This window comes from Echinococcus granulosus (assembly GCF_000524195.1).
Source record: "Echinococcus granulosus chromosome Unknown EG_S00039, whole genome shotgun sequence".
Taxonomy (NCBI): Eukaryota; Metazoa; Platyhelminthes; class Cestoda; order Cyclophyllidea; family Taeniidae; genus Echinococcus; species Echinococcus granulosus.
The window spans coordinates 518,788-537,030 of NW_020170419.1; the positions used below are offsets into that span (position 1 = coordinate 518,788).

An 18,243-nucleotide genomic window follows, 5' to 3' on the forward strand; every position below is an offset into this window, starting at 1 on the left:
CAAAAAGGTAGTGCAGACCACGGGAAATACGTTATTTTGATGCCTTTTACTGAAGTTTGGTGAAGAGGCTACAAGTTATGACTACGAATAGCATCGGAATTCAAAAGAAATTTTTTTGATATCCGCTTTTCCACCTATACAGTTAATCCGTCGTGCGTAGTTAGACTCTCGAGACTCCTAGTCATTTTTTAGGAAGACAGTGCCCCGAATTTATCCTCGCAACATGTCTATCCACTTCAAAGTGGAGAAAAGGGCCGTAATTACCAGGTATCAAATGACAAAAAAGCGTCACGAGATTACCTACTTATAACTTATAAGTAGAGCATACAGTAGATCGACACTTTTTGTGTCAACTAAGGTAGCATAGAACGACATAACTACGCCTTCTTTCCTTTTTTTTGCTTTCCTCCCCGCCGTTTGGATTTTGCCTTAATACCTTGCATTACCATGATGGCTCGCCACCAAGCTTGCACCTGAAAAATAGCCACCAAAGTTTTTTGATTATTTTCCTCCTCCAACCTTCTTTTCTCTTCTGCGGTTTTGTGATCCAAAACCACTTGTTCACATTGAGCGTACTCGAGTTTGAGGTTCTCGTGGTCCTTACGCAACTTCTCCAGACTAGCTGTCAAAGCATCTAACTCGGAGGACAGATCTTCAACCCTGGTTAGGCCTTGAAGATACTTCAAATGATTGGCCTGTAGATCGAGTTCACCGAACAGGGAACTGGAGGTCTCATTAATTAAGCGTTTTTCAGTGTTAAGACGCTGTCTAAAGTTCTGCGCACTATCACTCAGGGCTCTGGTCTCCTCATCACATATGATGCTGTAGTGATCGGCTCTTTGTCTGTAAGAGGCCTTGAGGTACTTGTAAGACATCAGTGACAATTGACGAGCCTCTTGCCATTCATGTTTTAGCCGCCTAATTACCTCATCGTAAAGCAGCCTCTGATTTTCAAAATGCTTCTCTATTTGGTGGATCTTTTCATGCATAAACTTTATCATCTGATCCTTATCCATAATAGTTTTAGCCAAATCTAGGGGCATATCCACTATCGCCTGTTTATCATCGCAATGCATTCGTAGAGACTTGAAGGTGCCCCAGACATCAATCTCCCTCTCAAGTATTTGAAAAATATCTATCACCCTTTTAACCTCCTCCAAAAAGGTTCGTAAATTGCTCTCCTCCTCATTGAGTTTACGAAATGATCCATCTGGCAACGCGATGTAGTCCTCCTGACGACACCGTTCAAAACGGACCAGAGTCTCAAAAAATATTCTATTTAACTCTTTTATCAAGGTGTCACTATTCTTTTCCACACCCTCCTCCCCTTCAGGGAGGGTTTGAAGCACAGAGGCACCACAAGAGGCGGCTTTATGTATCATCGAGAACTCCTCCACTGTGTCGCTGAAGACGGCTTTCAAAGCCACCCTCATAATTGGAGAGAGCTTCCATTCCACCTCCTCATGCTGTGGACGGGAGTCGGGTGGGAGGATCTCCATTTTGACATTTCTGTACTTTTAATTCCATGTATTATCGATTAGGAAGCCTGAGAACAGCTGATCGATGACACATTGCTGGAGAAATCAGCTCTTTGACGATTTTGAAAAGTCATTAAGCTAATTTGTTTTCTCTTTTTTTTTAAAAAAAGCCGCAAAGTTCTAAATTGTGGTGGGATAAAATTTGGCTAGATAGCTAGATATGAGGTGAACTTTTTCATAAATAAGGAAAGAGGGCTTCTGACTAGATAGACAAATTTGTAGTCAAGACTATTCCGTTATTTAATTTTCTTTTCTTTTTTTTTATTGAGAAATTTACAGCTTTAACCGGAAAATTGCTTCCTTAAAACTGCCCAGATTTGGAGAATGGATGGAAATATTTTCTGTGGTACCTTCAAAAGGACAGGATATAGATGCTACCTGATGGGGATGCCCGCAATCCCAAACAGAAAAACGCAGTCCTGTTTGTTGTTCTGTAAGGTTCCACTTTTTTAGAGATTGGCCCAAAACATTCTGGAAATTGCGCCCTTACTCACCCCCCTTTTCTGATTGGCTGAGATTGCGATAGCCCTACTTTAAGTACGTTAGTGGTTGCCCTACTACCAAGGTCATTCCGCCGCTACAATCCTGACAGGGTTATGCGCTGACCCAGCCTCGGGCCCATTGTCCGGCCGCTTTCGCTGGCCAGCCGCTGGGCGCGTGCGCACGCACTCCGTGCCGCTGTGCTGGCCCATCCGCGTCGGTGCTGTCTTTATTTGCTGCTCATCTAGATTCAGGCGCCTCGTACAGACAACCATCTGATCGTGACGACTGGTGATTAATTTTAAAGCCGTTTTACATTTTTAGGCTTTGTTTCCTCAGACGTTTTGGAATTTGCGCTCTTTTTCGCCTCCTCCTCCTCCGATTGGTCAATACCGTATGGAGATGGGCTTCAAATGTGCCAAGGCGGAGGCCAATTGAACTACTGTATGGACATGAGAGAGGAACCATCCGGCGTTTTTATCACCCTCTCCATGCTCAGCGATGCTGCCTTTTCCTCCTGCCAATGATTTGACTGTGCACACTGCAAAATTTCACTTATTTCCATCGTTTAAAAACACCCGACCAATCACAGACGCTACATGCGAAGGGAGCCCTCCAATCAACCCATCCGCTGAATACCCACAATAAATCTACAAAGAAGACGAACAAACAGAGTAAGGAAATGAATGACTAGGGGATACAAACAAAGATGGGAAAAGCGAGGGGTGTGGACATTTATTGCCCGACTACCCGTCTCAGTAATTATCCACGAAGGAGGAGAAGTGTTGCAAATTACCCAACTAGGAGCGGTTGGAGAATTATTTATGGTGCTTACTTATGCTAGATCTTTGGTCGCCTCGATTTTGGCGGCTATGCCATTGCTATCCTTTCCAGTGGTGAACTCTAGGGGTCATTTTGCGGTGGCGATTTGCAATCTATTCCAACCAAACGATAAGGCTACACTGTTTTAGCGTTCACTGTCTTCTGCCCTCCGGTGAGTAATAATTGGGTCGGGTGGTAATTCGGGAGCGCTGGTTTTAGAACTGATAGACGTCTGTGGAGAAAAGTCGGCTTCCCAATATCCCAAGCAACTGTCCATGAGCCAAAACAACCGGGCGGGGAGTAATGCGTTCCGGGGTAACCCCGCGCAAGCTGGTAAACCTTCAGCTGTGGAATCGCCGCAGTACATACTTGTTGATCTGTGGAAAGCTACGAGAAGAAAACACTGCCATTTCTAGCCTTGAAACGATGACCAAAGGAGGTAGAATGACCACAAGAAGTATCGGAAAATACGGTTTCTTCATTTCCGCTTGTGCTTTAGTAATCTTGTTGACGTTATGACTTCCTGTCTATTTTATGACCTCTTAGCACTTCTGCAGGTTAGGCATAAATCCTCTTCTTTGCTGGTATCCCATTTTACGTCTTTTGGGAGGTGACGTTGAAAAAAACGGGAAGAATATATAGTGTTGTACTTTTCACTTGAATATTCTAACTCTTTCTTGCGTTTGGCTTTGTTCAAAATGGTTAGCCAAAAAGACTAACAAGTTTGGGGACTAACAAGGTGGCAGTAACGCCATTCGAGCCTCAAAACCTCCAATTTGCAGTTCCCCAAATTTTGCTTTCCTCCGAATTGGAGGATTATCTGAATTTCACAGCTTGTAATTTAAAAAGGGAAAGCTGTGTCGATATTAAAGGACACGAAAAAGAGAGAAATTACAGTGCTTCTGAAAGGGGGCGAAGAATATGGCACTGAGATGAGGGGGAGCGCCGTCTGCGACGCGCATTTGGCAGGACATCGCGAATTTTAAAATTTGAAGTGCAAGCAGTTGCCTGTCGGTGCGGCAAAACAGCAAGCAAACAAATATTTGCGGCTGAAATTTTTTACCTCTCAGGGTGGAGGGGATGGGCCCACAACCTTACAAAACGGTTCTGCTCCGCGATTAAGCTATGAACCTTACCGAACGTCTAGTCCTTCCGTACTCCACTCTGATTGGCTGTGCTTTGAGCATGCTAGTGCTCACCACAGGATCGAGATGAACCCCTTACTGTAGATCTACTTTCCCTGAAAACAGGAGAGAAAACTCACACAAATACGATATTTTCTTTCTGCTGAAAGAGTAGTAGGAGAGGTATATACAAAAATAGTCAGATAGGATTATATATCATGTATAGATATATATGTAATCCGATCATCTTCGCGGCGACAGCTGCATTGGTGGTAGTGTCGCAAATGGAAGTAGTAAACCTAGAAGACTCACACACCTCATCATCATCGCAATTATCGAGAGGATAATCTAGGAGGGTTTGAGCTTTGTCCAAAGCGTTGGACTGCTGGACGGGGATGGGTTGATGGAAGAGTTTGGATTCGAGGTCCTTTCACTAGGAATGCACTCAATAGCTGGTGGGACATTAGCCGAGGAGGAAGTGGTGTCACCGGGTGCACTGCAACTACCCTCACTGTCAGGGTTGGTCTCTTGGGTTTTGGAATTCATTCCCACGGCAAACTGGGTAATAATCTCCGAGGTCAGAAAAACCATTGAGCGGATCGCATTTTTGGTCGCCTCTTTGCCCGATTTAGATACTGAATTACAAATAAAAACGTAAAATTTTAGTAATTTGCTCATGGAATGATCGATAATTTTTACTACTGACTAATGCATAGCACAAGTCATTAAATCGAGCTGCACGTCTAGACTAATTAACTTTTCGGGTTACTTACTACTCCTGACTACAATATAATTAGGCAAACACGTTAAAACCCAGACAAAGATTAATAAACGTGGAAGTCGTTACTTGTCATTTACAGCATCAAGAAGGTGGTTGGACTTGCACCGGTTTCATTTGGCAGTAAATTTTATACACAAATAACCAGATAAACTGACACAGCACGACTGACTATTTGACATTTTGAATACTGAGTACGTATATCACGCACTTTTCAACACCTCGGCCAACGAAAAGACCGTTCTTATTTAATAGAATACAGCTGTGCATAGTATTGAATCAAAGATTAAGGTAAGACGACGGTAAACAGATCTAGAGAGTGCTTGAAGTACTAAAATTTTTGCAGGACATGGAACATTTAGTTTTTTAATTTTCCAATGAATATGTATTAGAAAACTACAAAAAATTTGAATAGTCAGTGTGCGAGATGAATCAAACGCTACCAGTAGCGACACCTATTTAATTGGTCTATCGTACGGTTTGATTGCCTCCATTGACGCATACAAAGACGCAACTTGTATGTTAAGAACTGTTACGAACAGCGTTTTAAGAAGAATAGTAAAGCTGTGAAATTGCCGAATATTAAATGCGAAAAAACAATTTGCTAAAATCCTGTCCCGCTGACAAGTAGTAAATTGCATGTGAATTTCAGCTTTGGTTTGATGTACTTTTTAACATAAAAATCCAAAGTAAGTAAAAGCTACTGTGATCAATGGGAGGCAAAAATGAAATTGTACCGAAGTCTGTCAATGAAAATGACTCTTTAAAAGTTCGTTATTCTTACCCATTAGACTCCCAAAAATTGTTTCTAATAATAAAAAAATGCTGGTTTTGTAGCTCTCATGAGGATTTATATTCTCAAATGTCAGCGTTTGGTGAATACTAGGTGAATACTATCTACTAGTTAGAATACACCACCTTGGTGCAATTGATCAGGAGGTGGTTTCCCCTCCGCCGCACATCAAGTAGAGAAAAAAGTATATCTTTCGAGACCCTAGTGACTCATTCTCCATATCGGTTATCGTTTGGGATCTCTTTCATGATGTCTATCCCCCAAGTTTTTATTTATCGCTCTGCGATTTCTTTATAAGACCAATGCAACACGCATGACTTGCAATACTTTTCTGGTAAACTCGGCTGCGAGAATATGTCAAAATGGGTAAATATTCCTCTACAGTTAGGTCATACAACAAATAATTACCTGTGGGTCGACAGAAAATCAACTGCTCCCTTGGCACTCCCAATTCCACACACATACTTTCGAGGTTGTCAATGTGCTTCTACGGTGGAAAACGCACAAAAGCGTGAAAAATTATTGGAAATTCTTGAATAGTAGACAGAATCTCTAAGGATTTTTTAAACAAAAACGGCCTTCTGAAAAGGTTTAAAGAACTTGTGTATTTGAATGTATTCCAACTGAAACGATTAAAACCATATCGTCCAAATGACCGAAAAGGTTGACTCTACTGCTAACCTCGAGAAGTGCAATTTTCCCATTGAGTGCCTCTACCTTCAATTCGGACAGCCGTCGAGCCCTTTTTTGCAGTTGGATGCGAAATTCATTTCTCTGTTTCTCGTGCATGAGAAGACCTATGTGCAGAGACAAAAGCAAGTCTAGAATTTGTCACCAGATAATCTTAGTTTTTTTCCATCATATTTTGTAAATTGCTTACTCGGGCTTGCTAAATCTGCTTGCACATTTCTATATGGAAAGGCAATTAAAACACTTGTTTTTTTGCCATAGTAGAACTAAAAGGTTATGTCCTCCTTTTCTTAAAATTTACACACAAAAGCTAAAATTTTCCAAGCAGATTTCATCAATACTGAGGGCTCTACTATGTGTCTGAAAGCATGCTAACTTATGCCGCAAATTTTTTAGTCCTAATTCACTGCAAACATCTAGCAAATTTGAAGGTACCCTCTACAAGGTTTTCAAATGAATGCTATTTAGAACACTTAAAAACGGACTGTTAATTTAAACATCAGAGAAGTGAACGCACTGTTGACAACTCGAACTATCCGCCAGATGAGGAATACGATGATCAGGGTTATTTCATCCGAGGCAATGTAGACAAATATGCCATCAGCTATGAGCGATATGATAATTATTATTCCATCCACTATCTACAAATAAGGTAGAAGATAAAATGCATTACTTTTAAGATTTGAGTGGTATATAAAGCCCAAGCTATTGCAATGTGATTGGTTAGTGTCACCTGCTTATAAATAGACTTCAATAGTGTTACTTTTAACATTTATATAGTGAAAGCGACATTTGTTCAAGTTCTGTACTTATATGATAGGGTGCTTTAGTTTTCGGCGATTTTGAAATTCCATCTTTGTGCCTGAGTAATGATCCTTTCCAAATAGCTTATGTCTCCGATAAATACCCCAGAGTTGCACTGCTATAAACTGTGGCTGAACTTTTTCATAGCAAATAGTAATAATGATTTCTTTAACGGGAGACAACTTACAAATGGCACAGACACGTGTCATCCACTGCTGATAACTAGATTTGCAAGGAGACATGTGGGAAGAGCTGCCGAAGCCACGTCCGATTTGGGGAACAACACATATCTTGTTTGTTTACTTACTAAAGCCTTCATTTACTCAGTTTTTTATTCGCACATTCATTTACTAAAAAAAGTCTTTTCGCTTGCTCATTTATTTACTTGTTTACTTACCATGACCTGCCTGTTTTGTCTGCAGCTCTCTATCTCCCTCCTACAATCAGAGTATCTTTTACCACCAATCAGGAGAATCGTTTTGTCGGCGTAAACAGGATGACACTTAAATGGGAAAAAGTTGGTCGACAGATCATCTAAGTTATACATTGTAAATAGGGAGTTTATAAATCGGCGTTAGTCTTTGAGTGAAGAACAGAAATTGTGGTCTATTTTGACATAAAGGGCGGAAATTATGTGCTAGGAATAAAGCTAACGAACTAGCTTGACATAAATGTTCTCTTTCTGTTTTTTTAGACTTATTCAAGCGCATCAGACTCCTTAGCAAAATGAAAAATATTTATAAGCGGAGCACTGACCTTGAAAGTTATGGGCTGGTAGTTGGTATAATGAAACAATATCCTAAAAACTAGTCAGAATACCTAATCAGAGTTTGACCAAAGCAATTTGGGTACAGTTTTGGCGTAAAATTATTTCGCTAGAACAATTAGCGAGAAGTCCTTGGTTAATTGCCAGAATTCAGATATTATTTCCTTTGATGAGTGCCTAACACGTAATGGTCAGATAAGATCTTTAACTCGTTGTCTATTCAAAAAATATGTCGTGTGATAGAAAAGTAAAGATATTTGATGGTTGTAAATATGCGGGCAGATTCCTTAATGATGCCCTCTACTTTCGCTTGTTTCACAGACGGAACCCATGCTAGTACCATGTCCTGATGTATGCTATCGAAATCGTGACGAAAAAAAAAGGCGAAAAAAAATGAGACCTTAGTAACCGTTTTCTCTAATGTCAGCAGCTTATGCACAACCAGGTAGCGGCATCCACCATCGGATTCACTAGCTGCAATCCCGGAGACGTGGCTCTAACCCTTTCTGTGGCGCATTTATTTCATTCCTAATTTCCTTGACCTTATCGTGATTACATGCCCCGCATCCTACCGGCCAATGAAAATAATTTCAAATCACGAAATATTCCGGAATATCTAGGATCTTAACTCTTGGTGCTTTTGTCCTTCCGATGTTGCACCACACACATCGGGCTACGTCAGGTGGTGTGTAATGGAGCTAACCGGTTTCCGATGGCATATTCTGCTATGCGAGTCTTTTAAGTCATTAGGCACCCCATCTTCGTGTTGCAGTAGCCATTTCCAACTGTGCCTACCAGACATCCTATATAATTACCTTCCTTTTACGCAATTAAATTTGTCTACATTCCACGATGCACACAAAGACACACCTATAGAAGATAGGCGCGATCTTCTGAAAAATAGAATGGTTAATGGAAGGTGTGTAGGTGGTTTAGGACAGATGAACAGAGAACGCAAAACCTTCCAATGGCACCTATTCACATCTTACGTAAAGGGTAGTATGAGGCACCCGTTTGCCAGCCTTCTGAGGCCTCAGAACCGCAGTTAATCACGCTACTACCCTGTTGTGATCAAGGTCACTCCAATGCGACTTAAGTACACGAAAAGGTGACCCACCACCTCCATCAACACCTGGGTACGGCAGTCTATATTAATGACAATAACAAGAGAGTGAACTTGCCTCAAATTTTAATCGAAAGAAAGCTCGTCCCATGCAGAGCACTTTCACAGCCAACTGGATGACGAAGACGCAGAGTATGAGGATACTAAGGAAGTGGAGGATACAGGCAATTGTGTGAAAGAAATGACAGCTTCCAAATTTGCCCATCGCCTCCAGCGGATTTCGCATAAATCGTCCCAATTGAGAAAGGCAGCAGGTGAGATGAGAGCAGTGCATGCTCATTTGGTCCAGCGGGGGAGCGGAGACACTGTGGTAGACAGTAAATAGCCGTCCTCTTGCTTGTCCTCCATTACCACCACAGTCAGAGCCACCACGGGCAAGACAACAGAGAGCAAAAGGTGAGGGGATAGCCTCAAATGCCACACCCGAGCGATTGATAGGACGTTGACAACAGATTTCACGAGTTGTAGGAGTGAAGACAGACTCTGGATCAGTGTGACTGGTGCAGTAGTAGCGGTACATCTTGTGATTCATATGGCTCCGCTCATATTCATATATCTTCTTCTCCGCTAAACGAAGGAGAGAAGGTAGAAACTCCACTTATTTTGACGTGTAGCACAATTTTGAATAAGTAGCAGACGCATGCAAATCCTCAAATCTGAAAATCTTACATGATTTTCCGCTTCTTCTTCGAACAAATGATTAAACCTTTTAACAAATTTTGTGTTTTCTAGAACATTTTCCTCTCACCATGACTTCCTCTCTATTTATTAGGCTCCCATGAGAACTTAAGCCTGTTCTTCGGGCAAATCTGCTTCATAGTAGTTTCTTGTAGAATCTGTGGAATGGCATTTAGAGAAGGGGCTTGTACCACTCAGTTTGCTTGCTTAGGTGAACCATCAGTGGTGGTGGAGGAACTGCCTACCTTTGGCGTAAAATCTAAGGTCAAGGATACATTCCAGAACCTACTAGTTTAGAAGTACATCAAATGGGAAAGCTAAAAAACTGGGCTTGCCATTCGTTCATTGTAGAAGGAGGCAGTCAATGGGAGATCGTTCAACAGCTGGAATAAATACGTCATATACTCCTCCCTTTCCTGATAGGGGCAGTACCAGTGGGTCAGTCAGGGAGGAGTCATGTCTCCTTCTTGTACTGTTGCAAAATTAACTCAAGAAGATTTCCACCTTAAGGTAAAATTAATATTATATCCTGCTTCATCTTGTCCCCTTCAACTCTTTGATATTCTCACACCTTTCTGACAGTGAGAGAATTTCACGAAAAAAGACAGTTTGAGGTTTAAAAGAGTCATTATAAAGAAGGCAAATAGGGCCACATTTATAAAAAAGGCTATTATTTACAGATGCTGAGCTTTTTGAAACGGTTTTGCAATTCTACTGCTAACTTCATTCATAAAGTATCCAGTGAAACAGTGGATACCTCAAGTTGATGTATATTTATGCCTTTTTTCAGACATTTAAAGTCGGGGATTGGACGCCTACGTAATACATAGAAACCTTTAATGTGTTCTCAATCAAAACCGACACGCACCCACAACTTTTTTGTAATTTTGACCGTGCAAAATGAATTAAAGCAGTCACACAGGTTCCATCGCACTCACCCAGATCCTGTCCCAAATAGTAGTGAAGGTTTCGAAGAGACTTACCCGGAAGGTGAACAATAATTTATGACTTTTAAAAAGCACGCAAAACTCTCAGACGACATGGTTTATAAATGTGAACCAGGAAAACAGACACTTGGAAGTCGGGGAGTCAAAAGTGCTACCACACTAAAAATACCTGTTCTTTTTGCACCAAAACGCAAAATTTGTTTGTAATTAGGAAATATGGGAGGCTAATTAAAGTGGTAGTGTATCGTCCTTTTCATGGATCAATCGATCTCGCTTGAACTCGTCCGAGTTTTGACGTTACCGCATTTGAAGGTCAGGATGGGAAAATCAAACAATAAAATATAACTTCACGATTAATATTTAAACACTTTAGATCTTTCCCTAAAAAGTTTAATTAAGTTGAACATTTTATAAGAAGAGTGAAAACTTCGTCTTTTACTGTATATCTTTTATTCCGGTTTAAGGGTGAACAGCCCGAAATAAGCTCGTGTTTTTCTCGATACGCCTCGTGGCATTGACTTCGCATTTGTAAGCTCCCCCGTAGTGCACGAGATTGCTTATACGTATACATTATAAAGCACCCAAATGTATCGTTTTATTGGCATGGCGCTCCATCATAGAGTTTTGCCTACTTACGTCATAAATAGGGATAAAACCGCCTGCAAAATTACAGAAACCTCTACAAAATGTGTTTTATATCAATTAGAGGGAGGTATAGTGCATGGTAGTAAGGCCTGTCATTGGGAGCAAGGTAATCTAGACTAATAATCTGGTTCTGCTGGTGAGTCATCCACAGATGTGATAATTTTAGCCGATTCTGCAGTCTTGGTGATACTGAAAACGTAGCGTCAGTGCTTATCGATTCAGGCACATCAGAATCTTCTGTTCTCTTTTCTACGGTGGGTGATAAGACATTATCCCCCTTCATGGAGGTGGAAGGGAGAGTCCTAGTCTGGAAGTCGAAAAGCGTCAACTGCCACCACGTCGGGGGTGGGGGCCAAATAGTGGTCTTGCAGCTTGTCTGACGATGATAATGGGAAATGAAAATTTATGCTTTTGTGTTTTAACGGAAAACAAACAAAAACACACTGGTTGTAACCATGACACCAAATAGCCCACATTCCTGAGGCACGTACAATCTATTGCCAGAGGGCTACGCTCCTTCCCCCTCCATCCTTATCCCTCTCTACCCGTGTTTGTGTGTTTGCGGAAGACTGGACAACAGTTACGGCTAAAGTTTGTAGCCGCAATTTGATGCCAGGACAGTCTTTTCTTCGAAACTTGCCGGGCTTAGTAAACCCTGTGGAGGTGCTCCAAAAACATACCACATATCCCCCTGCAGAAGAGGATCTCCACCGTGTGATAGGAATGGGAAAGGAGACCGCCATCGTCTCCCTTCTTACCTGCTTCCTTAATACATTTTTGGCTCAAACAAGTGGGAAATAAAACCGAGTCAGAAGCGGTGGTGGTTGCAGTCCAACTCTTCCTACTTTTTCCTTCCAGAGACGCACGAAAGCAAAGTCGTTCTTTTTCATTTGCAGCAAATTTTGTTTTAATTAACACCTGAAAAAATGGGTGAAATTCACACCCTACTTTGAGTTACCATAAAACTTCCTACATGACAAATTCAATCCCCTGTGTATGCAGTTATTTGGGTGTTGCTAGCGCACAGCCATGTATCACGTGATAAACTGGGCAAAATAAGAGGGCATCTAAGTTACATTGTCAAATTCGCCTTCCTATACATGGATATTTGCGGCAGCCCCCTTGACCCATCACCCCCCCCCCTCTTGGACTGGTTTAGACACAGGCAATCACAGAAGTTAATTTAAAATCATGCCTATCCAACGATTATCAGAGGTGGTAGCTTAGCTTTCCCCTGATTAAAAGGGCAGATTGAGGGCGGCGGTGGAACGGTTACAAGTTGCCTCTGATTGGTCTTTTCAAGGTCATATGTCGGCTTACTTCAGAAGTGTCCCATATTTTCCCCTGATTACAGATTATCGTTTGGAGGGAATCAGCAAAGAGTGTGCGTGTCCGCAAGTCGACCACACATCATGAGATGGGCAGGAGATTGGAGTGAAAGATTAAATGATCCTAGATTTCGTGGGGGCACGGGAGAACTTGGAGGATTTTGCTTTTTGAAGCTCTTTTACTGCATCTTAAAGCCACAGTGGCTATCCTTCGTCTTTATTGTGGCTATTAATCATCTTCTGTCGCTATATTTACTGTTGGAGTGAAAACGGGCCATGTCTTTCTGCTGTATCCAAATGTCGCGCCAGAGGATTGCTACTTTGTTTTTTCCCCCAATTAATTTTATTCGGGGTAAAAGGGGGCGAAAGATGGAGAGGAAGATAAAAGGGATAAAAAATAAGTACTAAGGTCAAAATTACGGAAATACACTCTTTAAAGGTGGCTTGCTGCATAGTAGGTTAACAGGAAACAATCAAATCCCGTCTCACGGGCTTTGACAGATTTGGCAGCAGGAGTTACATTCCTCTTTTTCTTCTCACCCTACCTTAGACACTCAAAGTCCGCTCTAACCTCAAAAGTTAGTTGAGAAATTTGACCCCAACTGAAGAGGAGGCTCGAGACGTCGTTTCACCCGACAGTCATGTGAGTGCCCGCCTCCATCCCCCAGAGTTGGGTAATCTTCAAGTCTACGAATTTAGCTCATTTCCTCCCTTCAAAAATTTTTCACAATGAATTATTTCCAGGTGGTTCCACATACAGTGGTAAATCGGCACCACTTAAAACTCCTGGTCACAATGAAATCCGTACCTAGCGCAACAGGGAAACGGGATAATGGGAGATGGGAGAGAAAAGAAAACTTCATTCTCCCCTTGCAAATTACTTGAGCAAATGTCTTCCACAGATTGCGTTATAGATGGCGTATAGTTGATTCGAAATATTTTTTCCATAATTTTTAGTTTATTTTGACACAAGAGCGAGTTGCAGTGACCGCCGGATGTTTCGTTTAATCAGATTGGAGGCAAATACTAATTTTGGCCTCATTTTTTGGTAATTTAAGAAGAATTTTTGTAAAAGAAAAGGCGAAAAATTATCACAAATTAATTAATAAGTTAAGAGGAGGAGAGCGAGAAAAAAAGGACAAAATAAACGCACCTTTAACGGCATGTATCTCGAGGATGATTTCGGCCGTGACGATGAGGGCATCCAGCAGGACTAGGGAGCACATCACCAGCTGAATTATGGGCTCACGCATCAAGTGGAGCACTCGGCTTTTTAATTTTCTAAAAAACAATCTTCTTTTAAGAATCAAACTTTCCTTTTGTCAGCAAAAATGTATTTTTTCAAAATTTGACCAAACTAGTAAAAATCATTTGAGGTCTTGAGGCGGGCCGGGCGAAGACCGCAAAAACGTGAAAACAGCCAGTTCTACTGGACATGCAGGATTTGCTAGAGGGACTCCATCATTTAGCGCACTGTTAGCCTCAAACTTCGCACCAGTCATTTTGGATGGAATCCTTGTGACTGACAACCTCTCCAGATTCATCAACTTAAAGCACTATTGAGGGTCCACTCGCCTAGCTTACTAACTGATGGTCAGGAGAACTCGCGGAACTTTTCCACTTCTGTTGGAAATAATTGAACTAAAGGAGAAATCCGGTGAGACTAATCCCTCGGTGGACTCCAATCCCACACGCAAATGGTCCCAATGGGGGGATGCGGAGACCTTGTTAGCATCCATTAGCGAACCGACAGGTGGAGGGGAAAGGCTTCAAACTCTCAAGTAGAGTTGATTTAAATACTAAATCAACCTATTCATTCCATTATAACATAATTGAATTTTTCCCGGGATTGGAAAAATGGGTTGCTTTCTAATCACCGCTCGGTCGAGTTGGGGATCTACGTGTCTACCTAGCCGGAAGAGGTGAGGCGATTCAGTTCGCCTTCGACCGTATTTCATAGGAGGAAAAAAGGAGGTTGGAGAGGGAAGGAGGTGGAGGGAAAAGAGGGTGAAACAAAATGAGATTAAAAAAATCCAGGTGGGAACTCACCCCTTGGCGAACTTGACTTCGTTTCTATGGCAAGCCTCCTGTTGCAACAAGGCACAGTCAATGTTGTCTTTCTGCATTTGACGCAAGAAACGACGGGTTGAAATCCACCCAGGGTAGAGAGTACATCTACAATTGCATCCAGGAAAAGTGGTCTTTTTTCTCACAAAATGGCGATAATGAAGGTGGGAAAAGGAAAATTGATTTCCATGATGGTTAGTCGGGGGAAACGGGAAAGGTGGAGAATTTGCTCTACTTACGTTGCTTTAAAAAGAGTCTAAAAAGAATTTTAAATATTGGGGAAATTTATTTATTCCCTTGTTTTTAGGCAAAAAAGGAAGTAATTGAGGAATTCAATCACCTTAAGTAGGGCTGAAGCGGTAGTTTTGGTGGGGCTGCGGAGATTTTCAGAAGCACTGCTCTCTGAGTTGATAAAATTAACAAGAAGGCAAAAAATGGGCGTCAGAGGGGTAAGAAAAGTCAAGGGAGAAGTAATTTGCCCCTCTTTTGATAGGTTAACACTCTTTTTTTTGGTAAAAAGCGAGAAATTTATAGCCTCCGACTCATTTTTCTCTCGGGCAAGAGGTGGTCGACTTCAAGCCGGGCCACGCTTTTCGATTACGCGCCCCCCTCCCGCCTCCATCCCCACGCCATCAAGCAAAAAGTTGTCCAAAATAAAATACTTCTGCGCATTAAAAGTTCCAAATTTAAAAAAAATATTTAATTGTGAAGTGTTTTATTTTCTACCCATATTGTTCTTGAATAGAAGCGGGGTGGTTGGACTAGAAAGTGGTCAAAACAGATGTCGGAAGACAATCGTGGTAAGGAGGCCATTGAATTTGGCGGGAAGGGGGGCGGCGAGAAGACGATTTGCTCTTAATCCACGCAAGGCACCTCCTTTTGTAGTGTTTTTACTGCTTCTCGCCCCCTCCTTTACAGGATTTCCATAATTTGGAGCTCTACGTCGGAGGCCGCAGGTCTATCCGCACCCGCGGCCAAATGAAGGAGGACTAACCGTGTCCTACCCCCCCCCCCCAAAAAAAAAAAGAATATGGGCACAAAGGAAAACACAGATTAGGTGTTGGTGCATGGCCTGATAGATTATTCACCTACCCCCTTCCACCGGGAAAGGAATGCCTGCAAAGCACCTTTTTCCATTTGTTTTGGGCTGCCAAAATTAGTAAGCGAGTATTCTTATAAAATTCAGTTTTCTAAATGATTTTCTTGGGATTTTACGCTTTCTTTTGAATTCTGTCAAAATTTTCAAAAACGGCAGAAAATAAACAATTTTCGGTGCTTAAGGATAGCAAACTTGGAGGCGTTTACGAGGAAAAAATGGGAAGAATCAAACCCCATTTTTTGGCTTCCTTTGCCCCTTCCCGTCCCCCAAAAAAACTTAATAGGGTGGTTATTTCTTGCTTTCCGAATTAAAAAAATCTGCAACGAGCGTCCCTTTTAAGGACAGAAAAAAGCAAAGAAGATCTAAAAGTTCCCTGCCTCTCATCTAAACCGACCGAAGGTTCAAATTCAAGCTACTCTTTCTGACAGCGCCTTTTTTTCTAAAAGTCGTTTTATGATAAAAATGTTATCTATTTTAAGTGTATTTAAAGAAGAATAACTAAATATATTTGCATTTATTTTAGTTGAAAAATTACCACAATATAAAAGAAGGGGGGCATCCTTAGGATCGGCTTATCCTGACCACTTAAATATTCCCTTTAACAAGCCAAAATTTTTGGTGCTGTTGAAGCATAAATCTCTTTTTTTAAATAAAATTTTGAATAATTGAAAAGCAAAAGTAGTAAAGAGATGAAGGGAAAATATTATCTGGAAGATAAACTATTTTTAGCAATAGCGAGAGACCGAGACCGAGTGGGAGGGCGGGAGGTGCGCATGGGGCCAAATCTACCTTCGCAAGAAGTACCTTACGAGTTGCCCCAAAAAAAGGACAAAAGTGGTAAAATAAATAAAGTGGTTAATAAATAAATTTAGTTCTTTGTTAATTACGGAAAGGAAATGTGCCTGAAGGGAAAAAAATATGTTGTCTTTCGTGCCACCCCTGTCGTTTCTACAACGGGAATACAGGGGAGGAAAAATGTTCTTTAAAACTACCTATAAATTTACCTTCTTTAAACATTTCAAAAGTGAAGTTGTTTTACTGATTGAATAAAAAAGATAAATTGAGGGAGCAATTCATTCGCAGATTTAGTAACACTTCAAATGACCAGTTAAAGGACAAATGAAACACTTTGTTAGCCTCAGAAACCGGAGGCGCGAAAAGATCCACCTTTTCGCCATTTCTCCCGTTTTTGCATTATTTATTACTAAAAATAAACGGTTGTTTTGTTTATTTTTTGCTTCAATAAAATTCGGAACCTTGGTTTACGAAAATTATCTCCTACCTCCGCTTTTACCGCCGATTTTCTCGTCAATTTAACAATTTTTCCGCAGTTTTTTCTCCAAAATAAAAACATTTGTAATAAAAAATTGTTAGAAAACAAACATTTGAAATATTTACAAATGCAAAATGTAAAAGCAGAGCCATTTCACAGGCCCTCCTACAATGAGGTAAAGAGTTTGGGTAGGGGGGAGAAGCGGGCCTGGGAGAGGAGCTCCCGCCTGACCGCAGCCAAAGGCCCAATTAAGGCTATCAAAAGGGCTTGAAAGACTTGCACACTTTAGAGGGTAAAATAAAGAAGCAAAGGCTCAAACAGGGCGGATAGGCAAAAGGGAAGGGATACAAATTTGCACTTATTCAAAAAAAAGTAGGCGATAGAAATAACCCAACTCACTTATATCCAATGTGTCCATTTTTGGGGGGCTTCACACCACGTACAGGCACAAACACCGATTCCAGGGTCTTTGAGGTCATACAGAGGACAAGCAGGTAGGTGGTGCACTAGGTGGCAGTCGTTGTGATCGAGGGTTAAGGTGATAAGATCCACACTTTGACTGGAATACATCCAAGTGCACAGTGGCACCAAATGCTTCTGTTCCTCCTATTCTTCTTTGCCTCCTCCTCCACCGCCTCCATCGCCTCCACCTCCGCCTCTTCACCCTTCTCCTCCGCCTTGTCCTCCACCCCGTTTTGGTTTGCCATGTGGTACAGTGCTGCTCTCCCATTGGTCGCCTCGGCCAAGGGAATGGGACTATTAGATGTGTCTGGCATTGTTGCTACTGCCTGCCTGCAAGACACGTGGCAGGCCGGGGGGGGGGGCGGCAGAATAAGGGGAGGGGACGGATATTTTTACATACTTCCTAATCCAGAAAAACAGAAGAAGATGTTCAATCAGGCATTCTAACACCACTTAATTGTGGCATTCTTACTGAGCCGCCCTTTTCCCTACTTTTGAGAGTACTGAGCAAAAAGGAAAAAAGAAAAGAGAAAATCCATCAAATTTGTTTACCGGTTATGCGTAATGGCATGTCTTTTATGTTTCTCGTTTTGTTTTGCCCTTTCCTCATCATCGCTTTCCAGACAACGCAAGGGGAAATGAAGGTGTGGTTCCGCCTCAGGGGTGTGGTTTAGCCTGCGAGTGGTGTACCAATAGGACATTGTTGATGCCGGTAGGCCGCATAGATGGTAGAAAAAACAAAACTGAACAGAATTTTTGATCTATTTGGAAATTTTGACCAAGTTCCAAATGTGTTGAGTGCTTCAATCTGTCCGTCGCGTCATTT

At 41.6% G+C, this 18,243-nt stretch overlaps 4 protein-coding genes across 4 annotated transcripts; all 4 read right to left on the reverse strand. All coding sequences in view use genetic code 11, as the record gives it.

Annotated features, from left to right (window-relative positions):
- Positions 1 to 377: 377 nt before the first annotated feature.
- On the reverse strand, positions 378 to 1,499 carry EGR_05395 (hypothetical protein; the record flags this gene model as incomplete). Its single annotated transcript, XM_024494644.1, has 1 exon — positions 378 to 1,499. The coding sequence occupies one exon, from the start codon at positions 1,497 to 1,499 to the stop codon at positions 378 to 380; it is 1,122 nt and encodes a 373-aa protein (XP_024350971.1).
- Positions 1,500 to 2,104: 605 nt separating this feature from the next.
- EGR_05396 (hypothetical protein) lies at positions 2,105 to 2,293 on the reverse strand (the record flags this gene model as incomplete). The annotated part of the gene is made up of 1 exon (XM_024494645.1): positions 2,105 to 2,293. The coding sequence occupies one exon, from the start codon at positions 2,291 to 2,293 to the stop codon at positions 2,105 to 2,107; it is 189 nt and encodes a 62-aa protein (XP_024350972.1).
- A 2,019-nt stretch (positions 2,294 to 4,312) lies between these two features.
- EGR_05397 (Voltage-gated hydrogen channel) lies at positions 4,313 to 9,450 on the reverse strand (the record flags this gene model as incomplete). The annotated part of the gene is made up of 6 exons (XM_024494646.1): positions 4,313 to 4,599; positions 5,944 to 6,022; positions 6,217 to 6,332; positions 6,743 to 6,866; positions 7,427 to 7,563; positions 8,973 to 9,450. 6 exons carry the CDS (start codon positions 9,448 to 9,450, stop codon positions 4,313 to 4,315), a joined length of 1,221 nt encoding a protein of 406 aa, XP_024350973.1.
- A 7,670-nt stretch (positions 9,451 to 17,120) lies between these two features.
- On the reverse strand, positions 17,121 to 17,731 carry EGR_05398 (hypothetical protein; the record flags this gene model as incomplete). Its single annotated transcript, XM_024494647.1, has 3 exons — positions 17,121 to 17,238; positions 17,355 to 17,461; positions 17,510 to 17,731. The coding sequence occupies 3 exons, from the start codon at positions 17,729 to 17,731 to the stop codon at positions 17,121 to 17,123; spliced, it is 447 nt and encodes a 148-aa protein (XP_024350974.1).
- Between the last annotated feature and the right edge of the window lie 512 nt (positions 17,732 to 18,243).